We start from the raw sequence: 22,631 nt of genomic DNA, 5'->3' as shown, positions 1-22,631 counted from the left end.
GATCAGAGACAGACGTGCACGCCGCTCCGCGCTGTTCGCGAGGCGTGTCTTCTGAGCTCGTGGTCCAACGACAGGGTAACTTCACGGGTTGTCGCGGCAGCTGTGCTGCATCCGTAGAGTCGCTCGCCCTGTTGAGTTTTACGAGTTTCACGAGTTATGTCACCAGTCGAACGTCTTAGAATGCGTAAGCGCAGTTACGAACCGCCGAACCTTCGCCGTCAGTACGAGACTTTTTACGTAACGGACCACGCACGTGTTGCACATCTTTGCGGAGCAACCTTAATCGGGGACATTGTTACGTGGGAAAATGTCCAGTTTGTGTCAGGACGTGTTAACGAACGGGACGGTCTCCCAGGTGTCCGGGTCGTGGCGGGAAGGGCGCTCGTTCCACGACGGGTCCACCAGGCTGCGGCAGGCTCTCAAAACGACAATAAAAGGGGCTCGTGTAACTGTTAACACCGAGTTATCCTTGGAACTGCCCACCATTCTTCCTTTTCACCTCACTCTCCCTCCAGGTACCGTATTTCCCGGTCCCGGCCACGTTGGCCTGGACCCACACCTCACCGACGAGAGCAGTACGGGCACAACAGGACAATTACGTAATCGGGGAATCAGGGACCTAAACTCGAGGGACGTCACCACCTATGAAGCAATAAGCAAGTAGCACGCAAATAACCTAAAGTTCTAAACAAAAATACGAAGAAAAAATTGCCGCCATTACAAATGAGCCTTGGCAACGAATCGTAAACAAACATTCAGCAGTGAGCACACTAGCGCTCTTACGGCCGTGCACACAAACAAAACGTTGTAGCATCTCTTTAATGAGTGCACATCCTGTGTCCACAACCAAAAGCACTTATTTTTGTGTTTTATTATACCGAACCTAGAGTATAGATATCGAATATACCTACTTCACATAACCTGTGGTAATTAAATAAATACATTTTAGAAAAAATACTTTATTCAGATTGTCCTAAAAATTACATTACATTCAACATTACGAACAACACAGAAGTAGATGATCGTGTCAAATTCACCAGCAAATGACTTGCATTTGCAACTCCTCCTTGAGAGGGGATCATTGTGGGCATCGTGGGCATGACCTGAGTGACCTGAGATCATCTTGCTCCCTCGAGTAAAACGGCCGATATATATATTGTTTCTGGCAAGTAAAACGCATAAGAGTACCCCGAGAGTTCAAAGGTCAAAAAGACTTTTGAGTAAAACAATCCGCATGTTTGAAAACAAACGGTTTGATTTGTTATTTTGAATTCTCATTAGTTGTATAATTTTTGTAATCAAATTTTTTTCCTACTATATAATTGAGAATTTGTATATAATAATGAAAATGTATTAATGATAAAAAAAAGGGCTTAATTTTGTGTAGAGACAAATTTTCAATGGCTTGAAATAGCAGAAAAGGTAACCTATGATTTTGCTAGTTTATGGAACCTATGTAGTTTTTGTAAGTTTTTTCTTCCAGTTAGTTGTAAAGTTATTACTGACTAGCTGTATTTACGTATTATAATAGTTTTATTGAACAGAAAGCTAGAAATATTTTAATATCCATATTTAACATGTTAGGCTAACCTAAAGATACACAGCAGGTGTATTGGTGATGGAATCAGCTATTCTCCGTTCACTCTTAGCTGAGTTTTGAAATAAAACACCGTCGTATCACTGCGCCGCGTCAGCAAGTGATACGCTGAATTCATCTTGCGTGCCAAGCACAACAAACTTTAGTACAGTCGGTGCTAATAAAATAACGGAGAAGTAATATAACAGGAAGCACCGTAGCACTTTGTTCAGCGTAGGTGGTTCATTTGCGAAGAAAATGCTAGGGCCTATGCACTTTACGACTAATAGCCGTATTCACAAAATCATCACAAGTTTTGATAACAGGATACCCACGTTTCCTTTTCTTCCCGGGAGATGTTAATGTCCCAGTGTCCTGTAATTCTTTCCTTGCACGAAGCACACTGCTCTTTGAAACACCCGTAAATTCCGCAGTTAAATTCGCGATATCGTTCACTTGACAATCCGTATATTTGTCTGAAAATGTTTTAAAAACATTCAACACAATAGTTTTCTGTGCACTTTTCAAAGGCTTTCTAATTCTGTGCTTTACAAAACTCGGTCCGGCGTCAGCCATAACAAACGTGCGCGCGCGAATCCGAAATACAACTGTTGTGCCGGGCATCAACTGTACACTGTACACACGGCGTCTGCTAACATAATTGTAAGTAAAACTAGTTGACACATTAAACTGTATTGGATATTAATGGTGAAACGCTATAATGCTATATAACAACAATTGTTATAAAAAAGGCAGTCTAAAAATACTTACAAATGGTACGTATCCAAGGGACTATTTCTTGCGCACGAATAATGTGCGCGGCGGCCTGCAGCCAATACAAATGTTTGTTTACATGAGGCTTTGTTTATTCCAAAACTCAGGTAAGAGTGAACGGAGAATAGTCTATTGAATTCCACAATGACACCTAAAAGAAGACAGATCTCCCAGAATATTTCACTATCGTGTCTGTTTCTTCCACAATGCACGGAACTGTAATAAATAGCCACCAGTGAGATTGAGTAGTTACAAAATAGAACATAAGATATTCTTGTATTTGAAACAATTTTTAACATACTTAGAACATAAACAAACATGGCTATTACCACAGCCAAATACTCTCTACTACTGATTGCACGGAGACACGTAAATGGAAGAGTTCAGTGTTGATGAACTAATTTGTATGGTGCTGTGTCCAATTGCATGCCATTGCTTAGTGAGATTTGTGTACGTGATCTCTCTCCGCTTTTGTATCATTGTAGAACATCCTTAAGGAACTATCCCAGCACTTGCTAGGTATGATTTTAATAAAATATAGACATTTAAATCAGGATGGCCATACCAGGACCAGGGTGTCTACAGTTAGTACTTTCGTACTAGATCTAATACTTTTATAACTTTTTTAGTGGTTTAGTACAGATCTAGTACATTTTTCTTTAATATAATAATATTATTGTAACTCCAATAAGCTTATGTTTTATTATTAAGCATAATTATTTTTAAAAAACTATGGAATTTATGTTTGTGTGGTATGATATTTAAATTCGAGCATTGCAATGTCATTATAACTTCCTAAATTGTTAAAAATCATAACATATTATAATTTAGTACTATTTTTTCTAATCTAGTACTTTTTTCTAGCCTAAGTTGGTACGAAATATTTTTTCCTTGTGGACACCCTGACCAGGACTTAAAAAATGGTTCTCGGGTGTAAGTCGTCATTGTCTTAAGCTGGAATTAAAATAGTACGTTTAACCTGCCTGTCGCCCGTCCGTTCATGGTCCGTTCATTTATCATACTCTGAGCGTTTTACAAAACTCTGCTTGCATGTCATAAAATATTAGGCCTATTCATTTCATTGCTGCCAACTGTTCAGAAAGTTTAAATTTTGGAGAAAATTTATCTTGTGTTATTATATTATACTAACAGTGCAGAACTGCAATGGCACATGTCCAAAGTATTGTAAGTATAAAAAAAAATCATTTACTCAAGAACACAACAATGTATTGAACATAATTTTGTCACTATGGTATTTGTTTAAACATTTCCAGTGTGTCCATTGTAATTAAGTACCCTTGTTATACTCAGGTAATTTTTGTTTCAAAGAAAACCTTTAACAGTTTTCAAACATAATTTAAAACATAACCAAGGGAGCAGTTAAACAACTAAGTAAACAAACTTCAATATAGTCTAATATATGATATTTGGAGGTTATTATTTAAACCATGTATCCGTCGAAAGTAGAAGTTACCAAACTTTTGACGGATGGATGAAATTTTTCAGGCCATCTTATTGGCTGCAGGTCACGTGATTGATGGACGGATGGACGAACAGACAGACGATGAACTATTGTAATTCCAGCTACCAATGTTCTATCACATGTATGTACCTTAACTTTTTGTGATGTTATGTCAAAGAAATATACTTGTTTTTGACTCGTAAACATCAAATTGCATTCAGTATTTAACAAACGAAATTTAATGTTAGCAACTATATTAAAAGACGTAAAACATGAAACCCTTATTCTTGTGATGTGGAAGCAGGTTTTTGTACCTATAGCTTGACTTTTGCGTAAGAAAACACAAAACAGGCTGTGTAAATTGAGGAAAAATTTGGTAAGTAGAAAATGTATTCCATGTCAAATCAACGAATGATGTCTTTGATGTCTCATATTTCTATGATTTTGGTAGGTACTTATACAATGTTCCTATGAGGTAGGTACATTTAAAAAATGTATCATCTTAATTTTTGGGTTTTAAAATTATTTAAAATGTTAAAATACTGCTTGTATTTTGGTTAACATTGTTTCACTAAAAATACTGCTTTTTATGGTCAACATTGGTTCATTTAAATAGGTACTGCTAATTTTTTTGGTAAACATTGGTTCACTAAAATGACTGTTATTTTGTAACCATTATACCTGGGCTATATTTAAAAGTAGTTGAAAATAACTACAATTTTATACACAGTAAAGAAATAGGCCTATTTCTGAAAAATTATAAACCCATTTTTTTTTATTAAGAGTGGGATAAATAGCTACTAGAAATTCCAGCTGCTTGAAGCGTAACATGTGCGCCTGATATTGTACGTTAGACCGATATTGCTCTGAGTCCCTCGCGATAGGCGACACTTCTCAGTCCCACGATAAGGACCGAAAGAGGTGGGGTGGCACTGCGAGGCAGTCGGATTTAGTTTTCCTTGCTGTCCCTGTGTTAGCTCGGGATATATGAATGGATGTTCATTTATAAATGGCGAAAACAAACGCACGTTTTGTAAAAGGTAATGCTTGTGGTAAATTGCATTTGTCTGTGCGAAGAAAATGGAAAAGAGGTAAAAATCTAGCAAATTGGAGAGAGAAAAATAAGTAAGTACACAAATTATTTATAGTATTCATGGGTCGTTTTCAGTGTATAGCTTCAGGCAGTGTTATTAATAAAAACATGTTTTTTTTTACCTTGGTTTAAGATTAAAGGAGAGCACAAAGACTGAAGAAAGTACGCCGAGTGCAGAAACTACAACTGAGAATGCTAAAAGCAAGAAGAAATTAGGTACGTTATGAATAGTTTATATTGTGTATTTTATTTTGTAATAAAGGAAAAAACATTTTTACTTCAGTAACTACTATTCATGAAATATACATGTGTTATATATGTGATACATTATATATAAAATACATTTTAGTGTTAAATTGGATACAAACAAGAGATACTTTTATATGCTACGTAATGAAACAACATGATAGCTTTGAAAACTTGTAATATTTTTATGTATATTATCAATTTGTATGTAACCGCGAGGTAAACTATTGTAACTTATGTATTTTGTTTACAAATTAGCTCTACAGTTTTGTGTAATTATTCGTATTTTGTGCTCTGCTTATAGTGTTGGAACTGCAAAATCTGTAAAACTTATCCCCCAATAAATGCCTTGCAAAGTAATATCCCACGGTATATTTAGTTCATTTAATTTTTATACAACTATTATTTGGTTGAAAATAATATGTATGCCAAGTAACCTAAAAGCAACTAAAAATTATTAATTGTATATCCACAATCCAGTTAAATATTTGTAAATAAACGGTACTATAAAATATATATGTGCAAAGAATACTCTAAGAATATGTAAATGAGGTGGACGCGAATGCAATGACAAGAGAAATGCAGAGTAACCCGACAAGACATGTGCTATCGAAAACCAGACCTTCCTCTACTCCCCTTCCACAAATTCGTCAACATGGCGCAGATAACAGCCGGAACCCGACCACAATAATGGCGAGGATTATCTGCAGCGCTCGGGTCTTGCTGAAGGGATGGAATAAAAGTGTCCTATCTCCAAACAGTGAAGTGGCAAATTTTCAGCTCAAACATGAATATGCAGTGACTTACGCGTGTGCAAGTAATTCGCAATTGTATGAAGATAATTATTTCCAAAAATCATATACTATAAAAGAATGTTACATGTAAATCGTTCAGTTTTTACTTTTTTGTTATTCCGATTACTTTATTTTCTGCAAGTTGTCAAATTTGCGCTAATATAAACCTTTTTACTAATTAATTTTGCTTATTAATAACAACATTAACCACATTCTGACAACTGGGATCAGTCATTATACCTTTCCTCAATGATGTGTAAAAATCTCATTCATCTGCAGTAACTGGTTTGACCTCTACTTGCCGTCGCATTGACCACTAAAACAGCTCTAATGAAGCCCTTTATCGCCCTCTTAAAACTCAAAAACACCAATTTTTATTTATTTGGAAAACAAAAGTGTACCTATATTGCAGGTTTTATGACAACCTACCAAATTTAATTTAGAATTGAGAATGGGATCATATAGAAAAACATTGGTAATAGTAAGTATAAAAGATCTGCCATGACTTGCAGCCTACTATTACAAAGATGTGGTAAGATTTGCATAATGTCATGTCACAATCAGTAGGCTATGCAATATAATTAATTAATACCTTTACGAAAATTGCACGTTACTGTTTCTCAGCTACGTGCTGGTAAGTCTATATCAGTACATAATATTATACTTGTTCAGACCTGCACAATAGTGTTTCAGTGTGTTTAGTTCAATCTCTCTGGTGTAGTAACTTATGCTGTGAGCTCAGTGAGTATCAGAAATTTTTTAAAGATTGTAGGCTAAACCATAATTATTTATTATGATTTTATTGACAGTGCGAGAATTCTAACCAATATCTTTGTTTCCAGTATGGTGAATAATGATAGAAACTCATAAACTTATGCATGTAAGTGCTGCAATCCTTTCTTAGTGTCAAATCACAGGTCAAAATTTTTTTTATCATGTAAGGAAAGCTAAATGAAAAATTCAATGTGTTTAGAAGTTGTATGTTTTTTTTCAATTAACTTTTGTAAAGAATAAATAACTAATGTGACTTTATCTTATTACGTGATCCTTTACTCACCTTTATTTTAATACTGTTTTGCATCATTTAAAACCCAACTAACCATAGCAAAGAAATATTTACTGTTCAAGTTTTCTTCAGATTACAATTTTTGCTATTTCTGTGAAAATTATTTTGAATTACTACACAAGTGTTATGCTTTGATGTTTTTTGTATGATGTCGAGTCTATAATGTTTTAAAGGTATTAAATATTTAGCAGTGAATGTAATATGCCAATCCCTCACTTAGCACGTCTTCAAATTGCACGAATTCATTTAGTGTGATGTTAATTTTACTACTCCATTCTTGAATAGCATGTCTGTAAATTTCAGTTAGCACGATTTTGCCACAGGAAAAAAAAAGTTGGGCATGATGCCACAAAGTCTGCTCCAACTCAGTAAACAACAGATGTGCCGTGGCATATAGTTAGCTATATGAGGGGGGAAAGAGATATGCTAATGGCTGTTGTACAAACATCAGCTATGGCAAGTTCAGTTGCGGTTATGGAGTGTGAAGGACCAAATGTTTTTACGTCTGTGCGTAGCCGCCGGACCATACCGTTGTTGCCTGGCCACAGACCGGACCGTACCGTTGTTGCCTGGCCACAGACCGGACCATGATGAACATCAGTCTAGCCAGAGGCAGGTAACTCGCACACACAAACACAAAGCAACATCTGCCCATTTATCTGCCATAACTGTACGTGCACAAACACCTGTAATTGGAATCATATTGGAATCATGGCTTCTAAGTGAAAGCATAATGCATCGTGTTCAAGTATTTGAGACAAAACTAGAAGTATTAAGGCATGCAGAATGTCAGGAATCCCACACTTGTTGGTCGCACATCACAAGCCTGACAGGATTGGTGTGAACCAAGCGGTGACATGCAAATAAGCACTTTAATTATTGAAAAATTAAAATGTAAATATCCGGACAGTAATATCAGTATCATTGTCAGTAAAGGATGGTTTGGAAAGTTTGTGGAAAGGTTCGTGATGTCAGTTGAAGGTCATCCTGGGCAGGCAAGCCAAACAGCCGACTGATAATAAATACATAACCAAATATCTCCTGTTACACTGTGTCACATTTGTCATACAGAATATTCGATGGTAGGCTTAGAAAGATAAATGGTGTGACATATTTATCTTTGAGTGGTAGTCTACACATTTATATATTACGTAAGGACTATTTCTATACACATTTTGGAACGTTAGCAATTTTCCACTTGTGGGGGAAGACTTATGTTTTTAAGCTAGTATTAAATATATGCTGTAACAGAGGCATGATTAGAAGAGAACATCCTTTCAAAATGAAATTGGGTATTCTGCATAGTCGTGTAGATTTGGTAGGTTTTAAGGATTTAATGCTCCATAGTTTTATACTCCCTGGGAACATTTTGGGAGACTGTGGGTCATTAAGTTTCAAATGCATAAATAACAAGTACAGTTTCGTCTATATCAGTGCCTCTATTTATTTTCCTTGGATAAATGATGGAAGCTGAGTAAACAAAAACATTATCTTAATAACAATACCTGGGTTTGGTAAAGAAGTTGATTACTTCAAATACATAATTGGACTAATATATGCATACTATAAAATTTGCTATCTGGGCTGGCACTAATCAAAATATTATTAAGATGTTTTCTTCGTCATAGTAAAAAAATAAAAATACACAATAAACAATCCCAGAATTTTAATTCTTGGCACATAGCATCATTAAAGTCCTGTAATATAATTTTCGACATTTCAGCATCGTCGAAGTAGTAGCCTAACTGGTACGCTGTAGGTATCACGGAGAATTTGGAGGTATGATGTTTGAAACTAGCTGGCCGAGGATGATGTTTTATACTATAGATGGGCTACCAGGGTGCCGTAGCAGTCCTTGGGTCACAGATGACGAGGAAGAGCTTGTGGATGCCATGTCGGATCCAGGCACTTGGACCCTGTCTGTGAACAAGCCAAATACAAAAGAATTAGACCTGCTTCACAGACAGTCATTAAACAGGCAAAAATGCCCACAAAAACAGTGATGGTCGGGGAAGAGAAAGATTGTTGAAAACTCACCAAAACAGGGTGTTGCTCCTAGCGCTCAGGAAGCGGGCCCGCTGGGATGCGAGCGAAGACAGTATCGAAACAAGCGCGGTAGATGCGGAAGCACTCATAATTCAGAATTATTAAAATTTATCCAAAAAATAAAAATTTCTACATTGAACGCACAGACTGACTAACAACTATCTAACTTAGGGAAACATCCCTTGACGAGACAACTACATTCTCATACGACGACGTCGCGGCAAGAAGTCCGTGGTAGAGCGAGGTGACGCTTAATTAAAAACGGTGCTTGGTTTAGGAAGGAAGAGGGGATGTTTCGGCTTCCAGGCCAAAAGGTTCCGAAGATTTCCGAAGGGGTGGCAGAGAAATACTGACTTCGATATATCGGTGTTTCCTCTGGTGCCCGCTTGCAGCGCGATCTACTGAGGAGTGGCTGAACCGATAAGTTGATTTGTACTTATCTCGCACGAGGCTACTTCGAAAGCATGGGGCTTATGGAGGAGACTTGTGCAGCACTCTGGTGGTTTGGAAGAGAAGGATAGGGGAGTGTTGGCTGAGTGCGTTGCTAGGGGGCATTGGCGTTTAGTGGGCACTCGGAGTAGTTCATAACTCCGCCACTAGAGTTCAGGGGCTGTACATATGAACACTCGTGTCCAGACCTTGAGACAGGTCGCCCCTGCCCGGGGTTAAGGAATGGTCAAAGCTCTGGACAGTGTTCCCAGGAAAGGCTGAAGAGGGGGGGAAGGAAATTTGCAGGAGCAGTGGGAAATGTGTTCTGCTGATCCTGGGGACGTGCCAGGACATTGGGGAAACTGAGTCCTGTACATGACTGAAATTGCTCGCGTTAGGCGGGGTCTTAGAACCGGGCTGCTCTGATAGCTTGCAGGGCATAGTAGTTCTTGTCATGGCTGCAGAGAGAATTACAGGCGACGGGCTTGCGCCAAGGTGAGAATGAGACGAGCCTGTTTGCTGGCTTGTGAGATGGTTGGCAAAGATCAGATACGTCGCTGAGAACGAATTGGGGAACTATCCTGACAAAGATTAAGTGGGAGTGTGCAGTGAGTGGAAAGAGTTAAAGTTTTAGCTACAAAATTACTGTCAAAATAATAATTAAAAAATTCAAATTTACCATTGTGCCAAAAAAATGCTAATTGGCAGCCCAATAGTACTGAGCTGTTGGAAATGAAAAATATTGAAATTTAAACTGAGAGGGTTTTTTCCCGAATGGCTTCAGCTGTGGGCCTGCAGCGGTCAGGTCCGCTGCCTGCAAACTTCGCGCTTCACCGCGGGCGTCGGCACATCCTTCCCCCCCCTCCTTCCCCCTCTTAGTGTTGTGTTTTGTTTCTCCTCGCCTCCCCTCTAGGGGTTGGCGCATGCGCGCTGTGCCGCGCCGATTCAATATAAGCAGCCGTCAGGGATTTATTCCTTCTTATTCTCTCTTTTTAGTAGTCATGAGCAGGTAGTCTTCAAGTAGAGTTTCAACGACGTGTGAGAGCGACCTCGGGGGGAAAGCTATGTAAGTGTCTTTTCTCGTGAGTGAGGCGGTGGCCCTTGCCATTATGTAATCCGCAAACATTAACTTTTTGCTATTTAGTATAAATTCTCTTTCGGCTGCCACCTTGGAAAAATTGTGTTTGGATTAAAATTTCTGTCATTTAATTTCTCTTAATTGGTTTCTCAGAGCTATTCTCCCCCGAGAAGTGGATATTATTATTGATGATGATGTTATTTATCGCGTGTAATAGCTTTTTTTGATTCATGTATTTTTGCTACACGTTAATTTATTATCCTGTATCTGTGGCGTAAGCCTTGTAGGTAATTGAGTTGGTTGACACGACGGCCCTTTTGATGGTCCGTACAGGGATTATACTTCCGTTATGCGGGCGATACTTGCGTTAAAAAAGTTCATGGCCTTGATAATTGTAATGCTTGTCTACATTAGGCGTACTTGTTCGTGTGTGTCCCTTCAGGATATCATTGCTTGAGGCAATTGTATTTCGCTAAATTGTTCTTTTTTTGTATTTATATGTCTTGATGTTCACGGACAGCATAACTTATAATGATAAATTCTCATGATCATGGTATCTCACGTTACGTTGTATGAAATGTTCTATTGCTATTGGGTATTGTGTAGCATAATTATGCTCTGGACTTAAGTAAAACTTAAGTAAAAATATTCTCTTATTGGAAACTACCTTCATAGTCCCTGTTGAATGCATTGTAATTTTTAATACACTAACACCTTAGTCTTTGCTGAATAATAGAATTTGGCCACTCCTTGTTAGATGGCATTTATAGAAGGGATAAGCTTTCAGGCCAATCACAGCCTTCCTTTCATCGGGTTGGCCTGTTGGTTTGGCCAATCGGAGCTGGGGACCAAAAGAGGTAGGTGTGGTGGGTGAGTGAGTAGTGTGAGGCAGTGTGCAGTGTGTTGAGACAGAGGTGAGCGGCAAAACACAACAGTAGGGAGAGCTGCTGTCGATCCTAGCCCAGTGGGAAGAGTAAACTCTGACCTAAACAAAAGAGTTATTAACTTGTGGACAGACATTTGAAGTGTTGTAATAAAATTATAGATTGTAGTTAGTAAAAAAAATGTAGTTAATTAATTGGGTTATTCTTAGTAAACCTGTTTTCCCACTCAGAACAGTATTGTAATGAGTTTTAGTTTATAACTCATATGACCCATAGGTTAATGTATTAGTGTTCCTATTACCCTCTACAACGTTTTTGATTCACCAGTCACTTTTTTTCTATTCTGTATGCCAGAAATGTATGAAATATAAATATTTAAGTGTATAAATAATAATTTTTGATAAATACAATTACCATTAGAGACATACACTTTAATTCCACTTACTCAGTATGGTGTAGATTTAATGCACTCTGCAGTCCCTGTATTGGCACTGCACTGAAGGGTTTGTAGAGAATTTGTTAGAAATGCATATTGTAATGCACAAGGTGTTGTTTACTGCTTGTAACTGGTGTTGTTTGTTGCAGGAGGAGATGGAACAGAAGCCAGTGGTTGAGATGGAGTTTGTGAAGGTGGACAGCATCAAGGTACAGTAGCCTGCAAGTGTGTGTAGCTGCTGTCTCCTTGTACCAGAGCAGTCTTCTCCACTATGGTTGTGTTGCAGGAGGAGGTCGAGGAAGAGACTCCACTGGCTGGCGTCCAACCAGCTGCTGTGTGGCAGGTGAGTCGTGGTTTCACTCTGTCTCGGTCACAATGCCAGGCTGTCTCTCTTTGTAGCAGCCACTGTTAAATACTGTTAGACAATGTTTCAACTACTAATTTGAGCCAGGCCTGCCATCTTGTCGACTGTGGCTCTCCAGTCTATGCTTCAAAGAATCGGAAAACCATACTCAACAAAGGAGTAAAATACGAAATCAAATATAGCAAACTTCATTGACATAGAAGTAAATAGCGTTAAGAATATATAAACAGAATAACCCAAAAATCAGGACAAGCAGTTATGTTTCTCTCTTCTCATTTTAAAGTATATATAAGTATATCTATAAGTATGTGTGTGTGTGCGTGTTTGCACATGCATGTATGGGGCGCGGGCGCGCGTGAGAGAGAGAGAGAGAGAGAGTGTGGTTGCTTCAGCAGCAGAATTAAGTGATAGCAGATTATTTTTGTAACAAGGTGAATTCACGTTACATTGTTTTGTTTGTAATTTGGTTCTATCATTCTAATCTTGTGAGAATCCTGACACTGGGTTTCACCTTAATTTGGTTGTGTTCTGTTAGATAGTGCTGCTCGTGTTCGCATGCTGGGCGCTAGAGTTGTGTAGTGTTGAGTGTGGGTACATGGGGTTATCTGTGGTGCTTGAGCATGAGGTGGTTGCCAGGCACGCCAACTGTTGGATATGTGTGTCGTGTTGGTTGACGCTGGGAGCACAGAGAGAGTAGAGGGTGAACTACCGGGACGAAGGCACGATATCAGAGAGACTCGGTTCCGGTGCGTGCGGTTATACATCATGAAATAGCACCTACTAGCAAATAAAATATTCATGTGCTTTTCAAATTGCTTGTCATGCATGAATTTTTTTTTCGAGATGCTATAGCCAAGTAATGTGGCAAATAGACTGTGTTATATCAAGTTGTTTCATTTAAAGATTTATTTTAGTTTTTTTTTTGGCATGAGAGCCCTGGTAGCCACTAGGGAATAATCAGCCAACAGTCTTCAGTGTTTAATTCTCAGCGATAGTGGTTGCAATGAGTTAATGTGTGCACAATGAAAACCAGTCACGACAGTGACGATGAGTATAGCACACAATTTATACAGTGTGAGTGGGCCTGTCACCTGGTCAAACTGGGTGGGTTAGGCACATTGCTAATGTCGCCAAAAAAGTTCTTTTTTACATGTTCTAGTTAAGACGTATTGTCTTTTCTTCTGAACTGAATTATAATCTGCGCATACCTTTTTTACTTATATACATCAGAAAGTAGTACTTTCATTATCATTCACCTTTGGTCCCAGAAAATTTAGTTCTGCAGAAAAGTTGGAATTTGGTTGTCGCTTATTGCAAGGTGCTGCAAGAGTCCCTAGGTTTTTTTTTTTTAAACTATTATAAAGTTAACTTGATTGTTCTTGATGTTAAAATTCAAATGTTTGAGGAAAAACATAAGCAGTACAATTCATCTTTCCTCTTCCAGTTCTCACACTGCTTGATTTTCCCTAGACATATTCCTCATTTTCAATTATTAACACTTTTTTAATTCCAGCTTCTCCCATAGTTGGCCAATTACACTGTCTTTTCACACTGCCATACACATTTTCCACATCCAAGAATATCATTACTAGATCTTTACCAAATTCACATCATCTCTCCATTAAATGTTGTTTTAATTTAATACAATTTTTTGGACTTACGACATTGCATGCATTTTCGCGTTGTTTGTCCTCATAACTTCAAGAATGCCAAAAAAAGAAATGAAAACAAACCCACAGAGAACAGACCTAACTCAGCTGATGTTAACAGTTTCAACACACATTAAAGAGAACAAAACCAATAACACAAATAAGTATGAAACTCAAAAATCTAAACTTACCGAACATGTCTAGGACAAATGGAAAATGCTGCATCACTCATACAGAAAGAACACCCAATTTAAAGGAAACTAAAAGAATGAGCTTTTATTGTCAGCGGTAACAATGTTATCAGTCAACAAACAGTTGAATTAAAAAATATATGTATACCTTTAATTATAACAGAAACCAGTTCACCACAAAACTCAATTGCAAACCAACTGCCCTCACAGCAATACAGCAGCCAATATCAGCTGTTAGGTGCACGGTCAAACAGGGGACATCTTGCCTGCCATTGGCTGTGCTAGGAAAGGAGGTCAAACATGTATGAACGCCTTTTTTCGAGTGTCCATTTTCAGTTTCTTTTTGCCTGGTGACGGGAACAGATGTCAGTTCCCGAAACGTCACAACGTTTTGTCGTAGGAAACCTACTGTGTTCGTTGGTGGTGTCATCGTTGTTGCCCAGGATACTTGTTTCTTTTCATTATTGTGCTTGTATGTTTGTAGTTTGTCTGTAATTACTGTTCTTGGAACTGTCTCATCATTGTTAAACTACTGTATTCATCTGTGCTGTTACTTTTTTATGACTAAATTCCTTCCACAGAATTCTTGTGCTGTCTGATATTTTAATTTTGAATGTGATCATCTGTGCTGTTGCCATTGAGTTGTACATAATACCTGTTTAGTTTCATTGTTGGGTCCATCTGTTTGACATTAACTGATTTAGGCTTGTTTTCTGTATGTTGTTTTTATTTTAAATTTTGGATTATTGAATTTTTTTCCATGGCAAACAGTGCAAAACTGCTATAGCAATCCAAAAAATTGTATTAAGTAATCCAAAATTTCCCTTGGCATGAATCATTCAAAGAACATATCAAATGTCATACAGCGAAAATTAGGTCCAGGGTAGACTATCCTTCTCAAATGCTACTGCTTCTGCTTTTTTCTGCCAACTTCTTCCTTATCTAAATTCCAAGTCACAAGTGGTCCCAAACACTAATTGCAAGCACCTACTCTACCAACTCACAAGGTAGACACTAGCTTGCCCATATGGGGCCTAACCTGCATATTAAATGATAATATCAGCGGAAATAACCTAAATGCGGAAAACTTTAGAAGATGGCAGAACATTAACAAGACAAAACAAGTAAATTGTATTAAATTTATTCAATTGTAAATATCAAATATATATAGGGAAAAAAAACTTTCCATAAGTAATAAAATAATAATCAATCTGATCAACATGATACTTAGCTCTCCAATTATCTCCATACTCTCATGCCCCCACTCTCTCTCTCTCGATCTCTCTCGATCTCTCTCGATCTCTCTCGATCTCTCTCGATCTCGAACTACCTATAACCCAGAGTATTTATAACCTAATTTTCCTACCCCTCCCTACTATTGCTGCTCAACATTTCTGGGATGAAATAGTCTGGGACAGTTACAGAAAGTTCTAGAACGTTCTTCACTGTAGTCCAAGCAATTGATACACTAGCAAGTATTCCAGTAATATTCTTCTTCTTGCTAAGATCTTGGTTGGTACCCCTGAGTTGGCAGTCTTTAACAGAACACAGCAGTTGCCTATCTATGACTTGTGATATCAAGAAGTGATGATTCCACCTGGTAAAGTGGTAAGGTTATGTTTCTTTCGTGCCCTTAATAATAAATGTTTTTAATGTAGAATATTAATGTCAAACATCTTAAGACCAAACACAAGGTCACATTCTACTCATAAACCTTTGCACAGTGACAAATGAGGGTGACCCTTGTACGGTTCTAATATTTTTTCCTGGCACGTTTCTTAAAAACTAGACACTATTATTCCTTTACCATTCCTTTACCCCAGTCCTCTGCTGTGCATTTTTCTCTCCAGATACACGTTATCACCGTACAGCCAATGAATTTTTACTGCTCCTGCGCTTATCGTTTCTGCTGTTAGCTAATCCGCCCCTGGAGCTTTACCATTCTTCATCCTTTTTATTGCTTCCTCTACCTCTTTCCATGTGATATCCTCATCATACAGCTCAGCCATTACTTCCTGCTCATCTGTTTCTTCTTCATTCTCATTCGCATCTGGGTTCAACAGCTAATAAAAAAAAAAATCCATAAGTTATTTTTCTCTACTGCTAACTTGACCATGTTTAATTCTCCAGTTATCATCCTGACTGTGTGTCACCTATCTTACATCCTACTTCATTCTTGGCTGTATAGTAGTTTCTTACTTCCTTCCATGAGGCTAACTTACTAAAAATTAATATTTTTATCACAGTGCTGCATAAAATACCAAAAGTACCAAAAGTTCTTTGCTTAAATGATAAGTTCAGATTTTTATAAAGCATAATTTAGTACTACCCATAAAAATATGAATAATTCAAGTGGGTAATAATTTGCATACACAAAATCACATTTAAATCGCATGTATGACTAATATGTATTACAAAATGCAATGTTGTTCTGTCAGATCTCTCTACTGGCACGGGGTGTTGTTTACTGCTTGTAACTGGTGTTGTTTGTTGCAGGAGGAGATGGAACAGAAGCCAGTGGTTGAGATGGAGTTTGTGAAGGTGGACAGCATCAAGGTACAGTAGCCTGCAAGTGTGTGTAGCTGCTGTCTCCTTGTACCAGAGCAGTCTTCTCCACTGTGGTTGTGTTGCAGGAGGAGGTCGAGGAAGAGACTCCACTGGCTGGCGTCCAACCAGCTGCTGTGTGGCAGGTGAGTCGTGGTTTCACACTGTCTCGGTCACAATGCCAGGCTGTCTCTCTTTGTAGCAGCCACAGTACTACTTACTAGAGGAGTTCTCTTTGTCTTACTGTTATGAATTAATCATAAAACTTAACTAAGTAATTATCGTGTTTATAACTCTTCTTCTAAAGTTGTGTGTGTGTTAATCTTTGAGCCTTCTTCCAATACTAATTTATTACAAAATAAATGGTTTTATGAACGAACTGTATGTTTCAGGGGTTTATAACTCTCGGTTTAATAAAAGGATTTAAAGGAGAGACAAAAACATTGAAACCATAGATGTAGAGTGCCTTCACTCTAAGTAAAAAAACTTTTTAACTGTAGTAGCACCACTAAACCACATCAATGCTAGTTTACTTATATCTAGTACCTTGGATTTTTGAAAACCTAACTTAAAACCTAGGATATGTAGAAATAACTTACTTGATGCTTTGGCATGCCAGGAAATTTATTTATAAAACTCTTGTGAAAAAGAGCAGAGCAAGCACAACCTGCTTCAAGTGAAGGTTAGGTTACTTTAAATGAGAGATGAGAGCTCAAGGCACATACTCACCAGTACTGGGGTCTGCTATTGCCTCAGTGAAGGGAGGTTAAAAAAATTATGATCTGCACGCTATTACCTATCCGGAGGGGGGTTAAGATGTCTGTCATTCATCTTTTCACTGATGTTTTTAATGGGCAAGTTTTAGATTACTGTGCACTATTTTCCAGATCTCCCAGTTGTCCATCGGACCGTTGGATATGAAGTCACTGAATGGCCAAAGATTGGATAGACAGGTATTGGGTAAATAGGTGAACATTATCTGAAAGGGGTAGTTTTGTGTTCTTCGTTGCGGGTATAATTGAATGCCATCTTCAACCACACCAAATTGTTGTCCCAGGAATCCTGTGTGTGCCCAGGATAAGCAATGAGCATGAAACTGAGTTTTCTGTTGAACTCTCTGTATGCAACAGCTTCAGGTAATGGAGTGATGTGGCATGCTGGATGCCATGAGCAAAACACATGTTTTAGAATGATTTAGGCAATAATTGAGTATATTTTTAGGAGAAAATTATGAATGGTAGGCCTTAAATATTTAAGATGTGGCTTTTCAAAGCTGAAATGGTGGTGGCAGTTGTGGTTTTCATTAAGGGAATAAGCCACATAAATTTTGAGGAATTATCTATGAACACTAGCTGCATAGTATCTATGTCCACTTTTATTACAGGGAAATACTTCTACAAAATCCATGAAAACACTTTGCATCTGTCAGTTAGCTATGTCTGAGGATAAGAAACCATACTGGGTGTTTTCGGCAGTTTACAAAGTTTGACACATTCTAAAGTGTCTTGATGCATACTATTCCAAATGAAGTGACTGCGTATAGCCTGAATAGTTTTGTAGATATTTAAATAAGCACCTTAAGGAGAAGTATGATAGTACAGACACACAATGTTTCTTTAAATATTTGGGCAGAACAGTTTTAAAAGATTTGTTGGCAAATCTGATTTTGCCTGATTGATTATGTCAGAAATGTATAGCTCTGCCTGCTGGTGGAACTGAAGGTCGTTAAAACAAAGTGTAAAATCGGTGAGTCTGGCAGTGCACAAGTTAGGTGGTCCTCTGGTGGAGTTTGGTTGAAGGTGTTCCCGAACAGCTGAGAGAGAGTATCTGCTACTATGTTTTGTTTGCTCTTGATGTACAGGATTTGAGATTCGAGGGAAGAAAATTTTGATGATCTAGTATCCAAGCTTTCCTGATTGTTTAAGGTGGGTCGAAAGCTTGTTATCTTTTTCCAGTTTAAATTCTCTGTGTTCCAAAAATTGCCAAAATGCATCTATACCTTACTGCCAATCATTCCAATTGATAAACTGACAAATCTTTTCTTTACTTATGTGTAATGGTTTGAGGAGAAAGCTATGGGTAGAGGCAAGATTATGTAGTGAATAGCGTGAAACAGAAATAACTGCGAAATTGAGGTCAATACACTACCAAACACCGAAACGCAAATGTTAATACTTTACTCAACACCGAAAGCATGACAAAAAACAAAATGCAGCAACATTCACTGTAGTTACGTAATTTTATGTGTTGAAACATAGAATTAAATTCATATACATTTAGTTTAAGCTTTTATTTTAGAATAAAAATATTAAGTACTAAGTATAAGAATAAATTTAGATTTTTTAAAGTAAAGTAATTAAATGTAGTCTACAGGTGATACCATATAGACATGGCTAAAAGCAAACAGAAAAACATCTAAAGGAAATTTATAAGTATAATGATAATAAGGCTATTCATTGCATGTTGGTTTTCTTTGAGTATATATGCACAGTTTAGGTAATAATGAATTTGTCAATAAGTAATGATTGACTTTTACTACACATGATACACATCACACAAACGGCAATGGCTGCTACATACAGACCGTTTAACAGTGTTATATCTGTGGGGTCACAACAGAAAAACATAGAACAAGGTGGATGCTATACACATTTATTAAGCACAATTAAATTCACAATAATTCACTGTAATGAAATTCACTGTAAAGCAACAATATTCTTTGCCCTTTCTTAAAAAGTCGATTGGTAAGTTTCTGCATGCGGTTACTTTATTCATAGCTGCAACACAATTGTTTATAAATTACTAGGAAACAAATAATCATAGTGTACACTCACACTTCAATATAAGTGTGTGTATATAGACATTAATTGAGTCAGAAATTATATGACTTAACAAATGTAAAAAAAAAAATTGATATCTATCGGTTACAAAACCAGAACAATTTCTTAAAATTGAATTGCTTTTACACAACCAATAACATACATAATTATAATTATCTATAAACATCCATGTTAAACTCAGAGAAGGAAGCAGTTACAATTATATTATCAAATATTCCGTTGTTAAGAGTTTTCAACTGAATTTTCCAAAATAAAAAAATGAAAATTATACAAAAATTTTAGCCAGAATCTTACGTTGTGCCATTATTTGAGATGTTTCAAGTGTAGTGTATCACAGTATCACTGATCCAGTGACATGATAAAGTTAACACCACTGGAAATGTGTGTAACTAACTGCTGCTCGTCACCTGCGGCAGCGAGTCGCGTTGTCCGGGCGAACTGTTCCGCCGCCAGGCACCATCGTGACAGCTGTGTGGATCACCTCGTTGATTGCTGGTGGCAGCTAGGTCCAGCGAATACTGCGCATGCAGACTCGAAAGCACTTTTCACTCTATGGCCACGCATAAATTCTCTGCAGTATTGCTGTTGAAATGCACTCTTGACAATAAGCAGCAATTATTATACTCATGTTCTCTCTCTTCTCTCTGAGTCAATCAGCCTTACGTAACTGTTGTGAACACGGCGGGTGCATTTTCCAAATCTGCATAGCGACCTTTTCAACGCTTAAGCATAACAGTTCTTACGTATGTTACATAATCTTACATATTCACCCTCAACATCTCTGATCACATCGGGAAAATAAATAAAGACCAGATCGGGTGAAAAACCATCTAATATGTATAACCAACTACCGACCAGCTCAACGATACAGTCACCATAAACACTCCTCTAGAAGGTTAAGTCCAAATGTCATGCCCGCTAAACGTAAATTCCCGTCGTGTCCCCAACAGTCCCGCCAATGGCTAAGACCAGTTTGGACTTTGAATATTTCTGCCTATCCTCCTGCAGTGATCAGCACCTGAACCAGCAGCTGAACTTAAACTCTTGTTGACATACTGTACTTCGATGTGGAGCTGAGGTCGGGCAGCGTGACTTGGTGACTGGTCGGAGCTTTGTTTGGCGTAGCAACAATGTTCTTCAGGGCGGCTGCCCGACGACTCTCTGCCGAGTGAATCCCTGGTCATGTCATCTGTTCATAAATAATTGACATCAATAGTTTTGTTCTGGACATGCTCCCTAACAAAATGATGCCTGATATCTATGTGTTTGGATCTTTGGCTGTTTACATTTTTGAAGTTAATCTTATTTGGGCACGATGGGAGTAAAATTTCAAGGCAGAATTTTAATACAACCTTCTCGTGAAACACTGTTTTAAAACATTTATGATGCAAAAAGGACTGAGAATAGGTTGCGGAGAGTGCAGAGAACTTGTCGGGCCTTGTTCCCTTGGACGGGCGTGCGGCTCATGTTGAACCCCGCCATGCTGCAGGGATAGGCGGGTCACAGCGGTAGGGACCCACCTGCACCTGACGCCACCCGACTTGCTGGCATCTAGTAAGGGAGTGTTTGGGGCAGAGGGCAACACAACTGGGTTTGAGCTTATTGTTGTGCACTGCGCCAAGAGCCATATTCACAAGAAAATGGTGTTCTATCAGGTATGTATTGTTTTAATTACTTGTGTAAACAGTATTGTTAAAACAGTGATATATGAGTATTGTTTTAGCTGTGTAACTAAATATTTTGAAGTGAAACTTCTTTGGGCAAAATGAGAGTAAAATTTCAGTTACAATTTCTTGGCCTAATTTTAATCCATCATTTTCTTGAAACATCTTTAGAGGAGGTATTCATACGACTTCATCTAAGTAACCATGTAAATAGCAGTTTTCATATCCATATGCACTATCTCAAGGTCTTCCTTTACTTCCAGTGCAAAGAGGTATCTTGGTGAAGTGTGTTTAATTACCGGTGAGAGTGTTTGCTCATAGTCTATACCCAGGCTTCTGTCCTCAACCCTGACTACTAGTCTAGCCTTGTATTTATGTTCTTTGGAGTCAGATTTTTAATTTTGAACACCCATTTTGATTTGAGAGACTATGCGCCATCTGTTAAGTCTACCAGCTCATAAGTTTAATTACGTGCAAATGAATATAGTTCTTCAATTCCTTCCCTCCAGTTTGCAGCTGTGGACTTGTCAAAGCTTCCCCCGGTGTAAGGAGCTCATTGTTTTCTGCAATGAAGTAAGTCACAAAATCTGGATAGGCAACTTTAGGCCTTGGGGTGTGATGCGATCTTAACTGTTGAGGACTGGAGATTTCTTATAGGTTATCATTTCCCATGAACTCCTATGAAAGGCTCTTCGACTGAATCTGGAGTGAAGTCAATGATTCCCCTATATGGCTTAGATTGTGGTTCTTGAGAGATATGTTGTTCATTGTCACCAATATGTGGCAAAGAAAAATCTTCACTTGTTGGCCTTTGAGGGATAACATTCGCAACTGCACCAACACCATTGCTGGCATTTCGTTGAACAATTTTTTTTCTTTTAAGAACACAGTGTCTCTGCAGACAGTCATGAGTTTAGTCATGGGATTAATGAATTGATGACCTTTCATGTTATCACAATAACCAATGAATATCAATTTCTCGTATCTGGGGTCCTATCTTTTTTCTCTTCTCTCTTGGAATTTGGGCCATGACTTCTCAACCAACGATCCTGAGGTAACCAAGTTTGGGCTTCCTTGAATACCAGACTTTGAACAGTGTCCCTGTTCCTAAAAACACACGACAAAAAAAACTGTTATGGGTTAAGAGGTCAAATTTTGGTAAACCTTTAAAAAATATTTAAAAATAATCATAAAAAAATTAGTACCCTTAAGGTTTTTTTGCTTGATTTATATTTTCTAAATGGGTCCACCTACAAGCCTGTTCAGTTTGTTTAACCCTCTACAAATCATCCTATATTGTAGGGTTGGTTCTCTAACACAAATTTTCGTTTGGCACACCTCAGAGGAATAGTGCATCACATGTCACAAGTACAGACACATCTCGGGATGCATGAGCTCTATGCCGTGTCCCAGGATATCCTCCGACGCCTGCGTCTATGCAGGTGGATCTTTTCACCACAAACTCCTTGGCCGCTTCCGTGCTACCTTGTTCAAG

At 38.0% G+C, this 22,631-nt stretch overlaps 2 protein-coding genes across 3 annotated transcripts in view; both read left to right on the top strand.

The window, feature by feature from the left end:
* Positions 1-1,433: 1,433 nt before the first annotated feature.
* LOC134537899 (uncharacterized) lies at positions 1,434-21,049 on the top strand. 2 transcript variants are annotated; one of them, XM_063378833.1, is made up of 9 exons: positions 1,434-4,937; positions 5,039-5,121; positions 7,527-7,627; positions 12,034-12,093; positions 12,171-12,227; positions 16,585-16,644; positions 16,722-16,778; positions 17,520-17,585; positions 20,962-21,049. In XM_063378833.1, exons 1-9 carry the CDS (start codon positions 4,822-4,824, stop codon positions 20,965-20,967), a joined length of 606 nt encoding a protein of 201 aa, XP_063234903.1. In that variant the 5' UTR covers positions 1,434-4,821; the 3' UTR covers positions 20,968-21,049. The 2 variants fall into 2 exon arrangements, with proteins under 2 accessions (XP_063234903.1, XP_063234902.1); XM_063378832.1 differs by lacking the exon at positions 20,962-21,049 and having other exon boundaries at positions 17,520-17,627.
* The window catches only part of LOC134537897 (zinc finger protein OZF-like), a 38,258-nt gene continuing 36,676 nt past the window's right edge, over positions 21,050-22,631 (top strand). The window contains exon 1 of the mRNA XM_063378830.1: positions 21,050-21,127. Within this exon, the coding sequence (XP_063234900.1) occupies positions 21,113-21,127 (15 nt within the window). The 5' untranslated portion in view covers positions 21,050-21,112. The remainder of the gene's footprint in view (positions 21,128-22,631) is intronic.

This window comes from Bacillus rossius, chromosome 12, assembly GCF_032445375.1.
Source record: "Bacillus rossius redtenbacheri isolate Brsri chromosome 12, Brsri_v3, whole genome shotgun sequence".
Lineage (NCBI taxonomy): Eukaryota > Metazoa > Arthropoda > Insecta > Phasmatodea > Bacillidae > Bacillus > Bacillus rossius.
Note: the sequence above shows the minus strand (reverse complement) of the source record. Positions and strands in the feature narration are given on the sequence as shown.

Excerpts from the sequence above, each read along its gene's own strand:
- LOC134537899 (XM_063378832.1), top strand. The coding sequence starts at position 4,822 with ATGGCGAAAACAAACGCACGTTTTGTAAAAGGTAATGCTTGTGGTAAA. Across the intron at positions 5,122-7,526 it reads TAAAAGCAAGAAGAAATTAG|CCGCCGGACCATACCGTTGT; the intron begins GTACGTTATGAA and ends GTCTGTGCGTAG. Across the intron at positions 12,228-16,584 it reads AACCAGCTGCTGTGTGGCAG|GAGGAGATGGAACAGAAGCC; the intron begins GTGAGTCGTGGT and ends TGTTTGTTGCAG.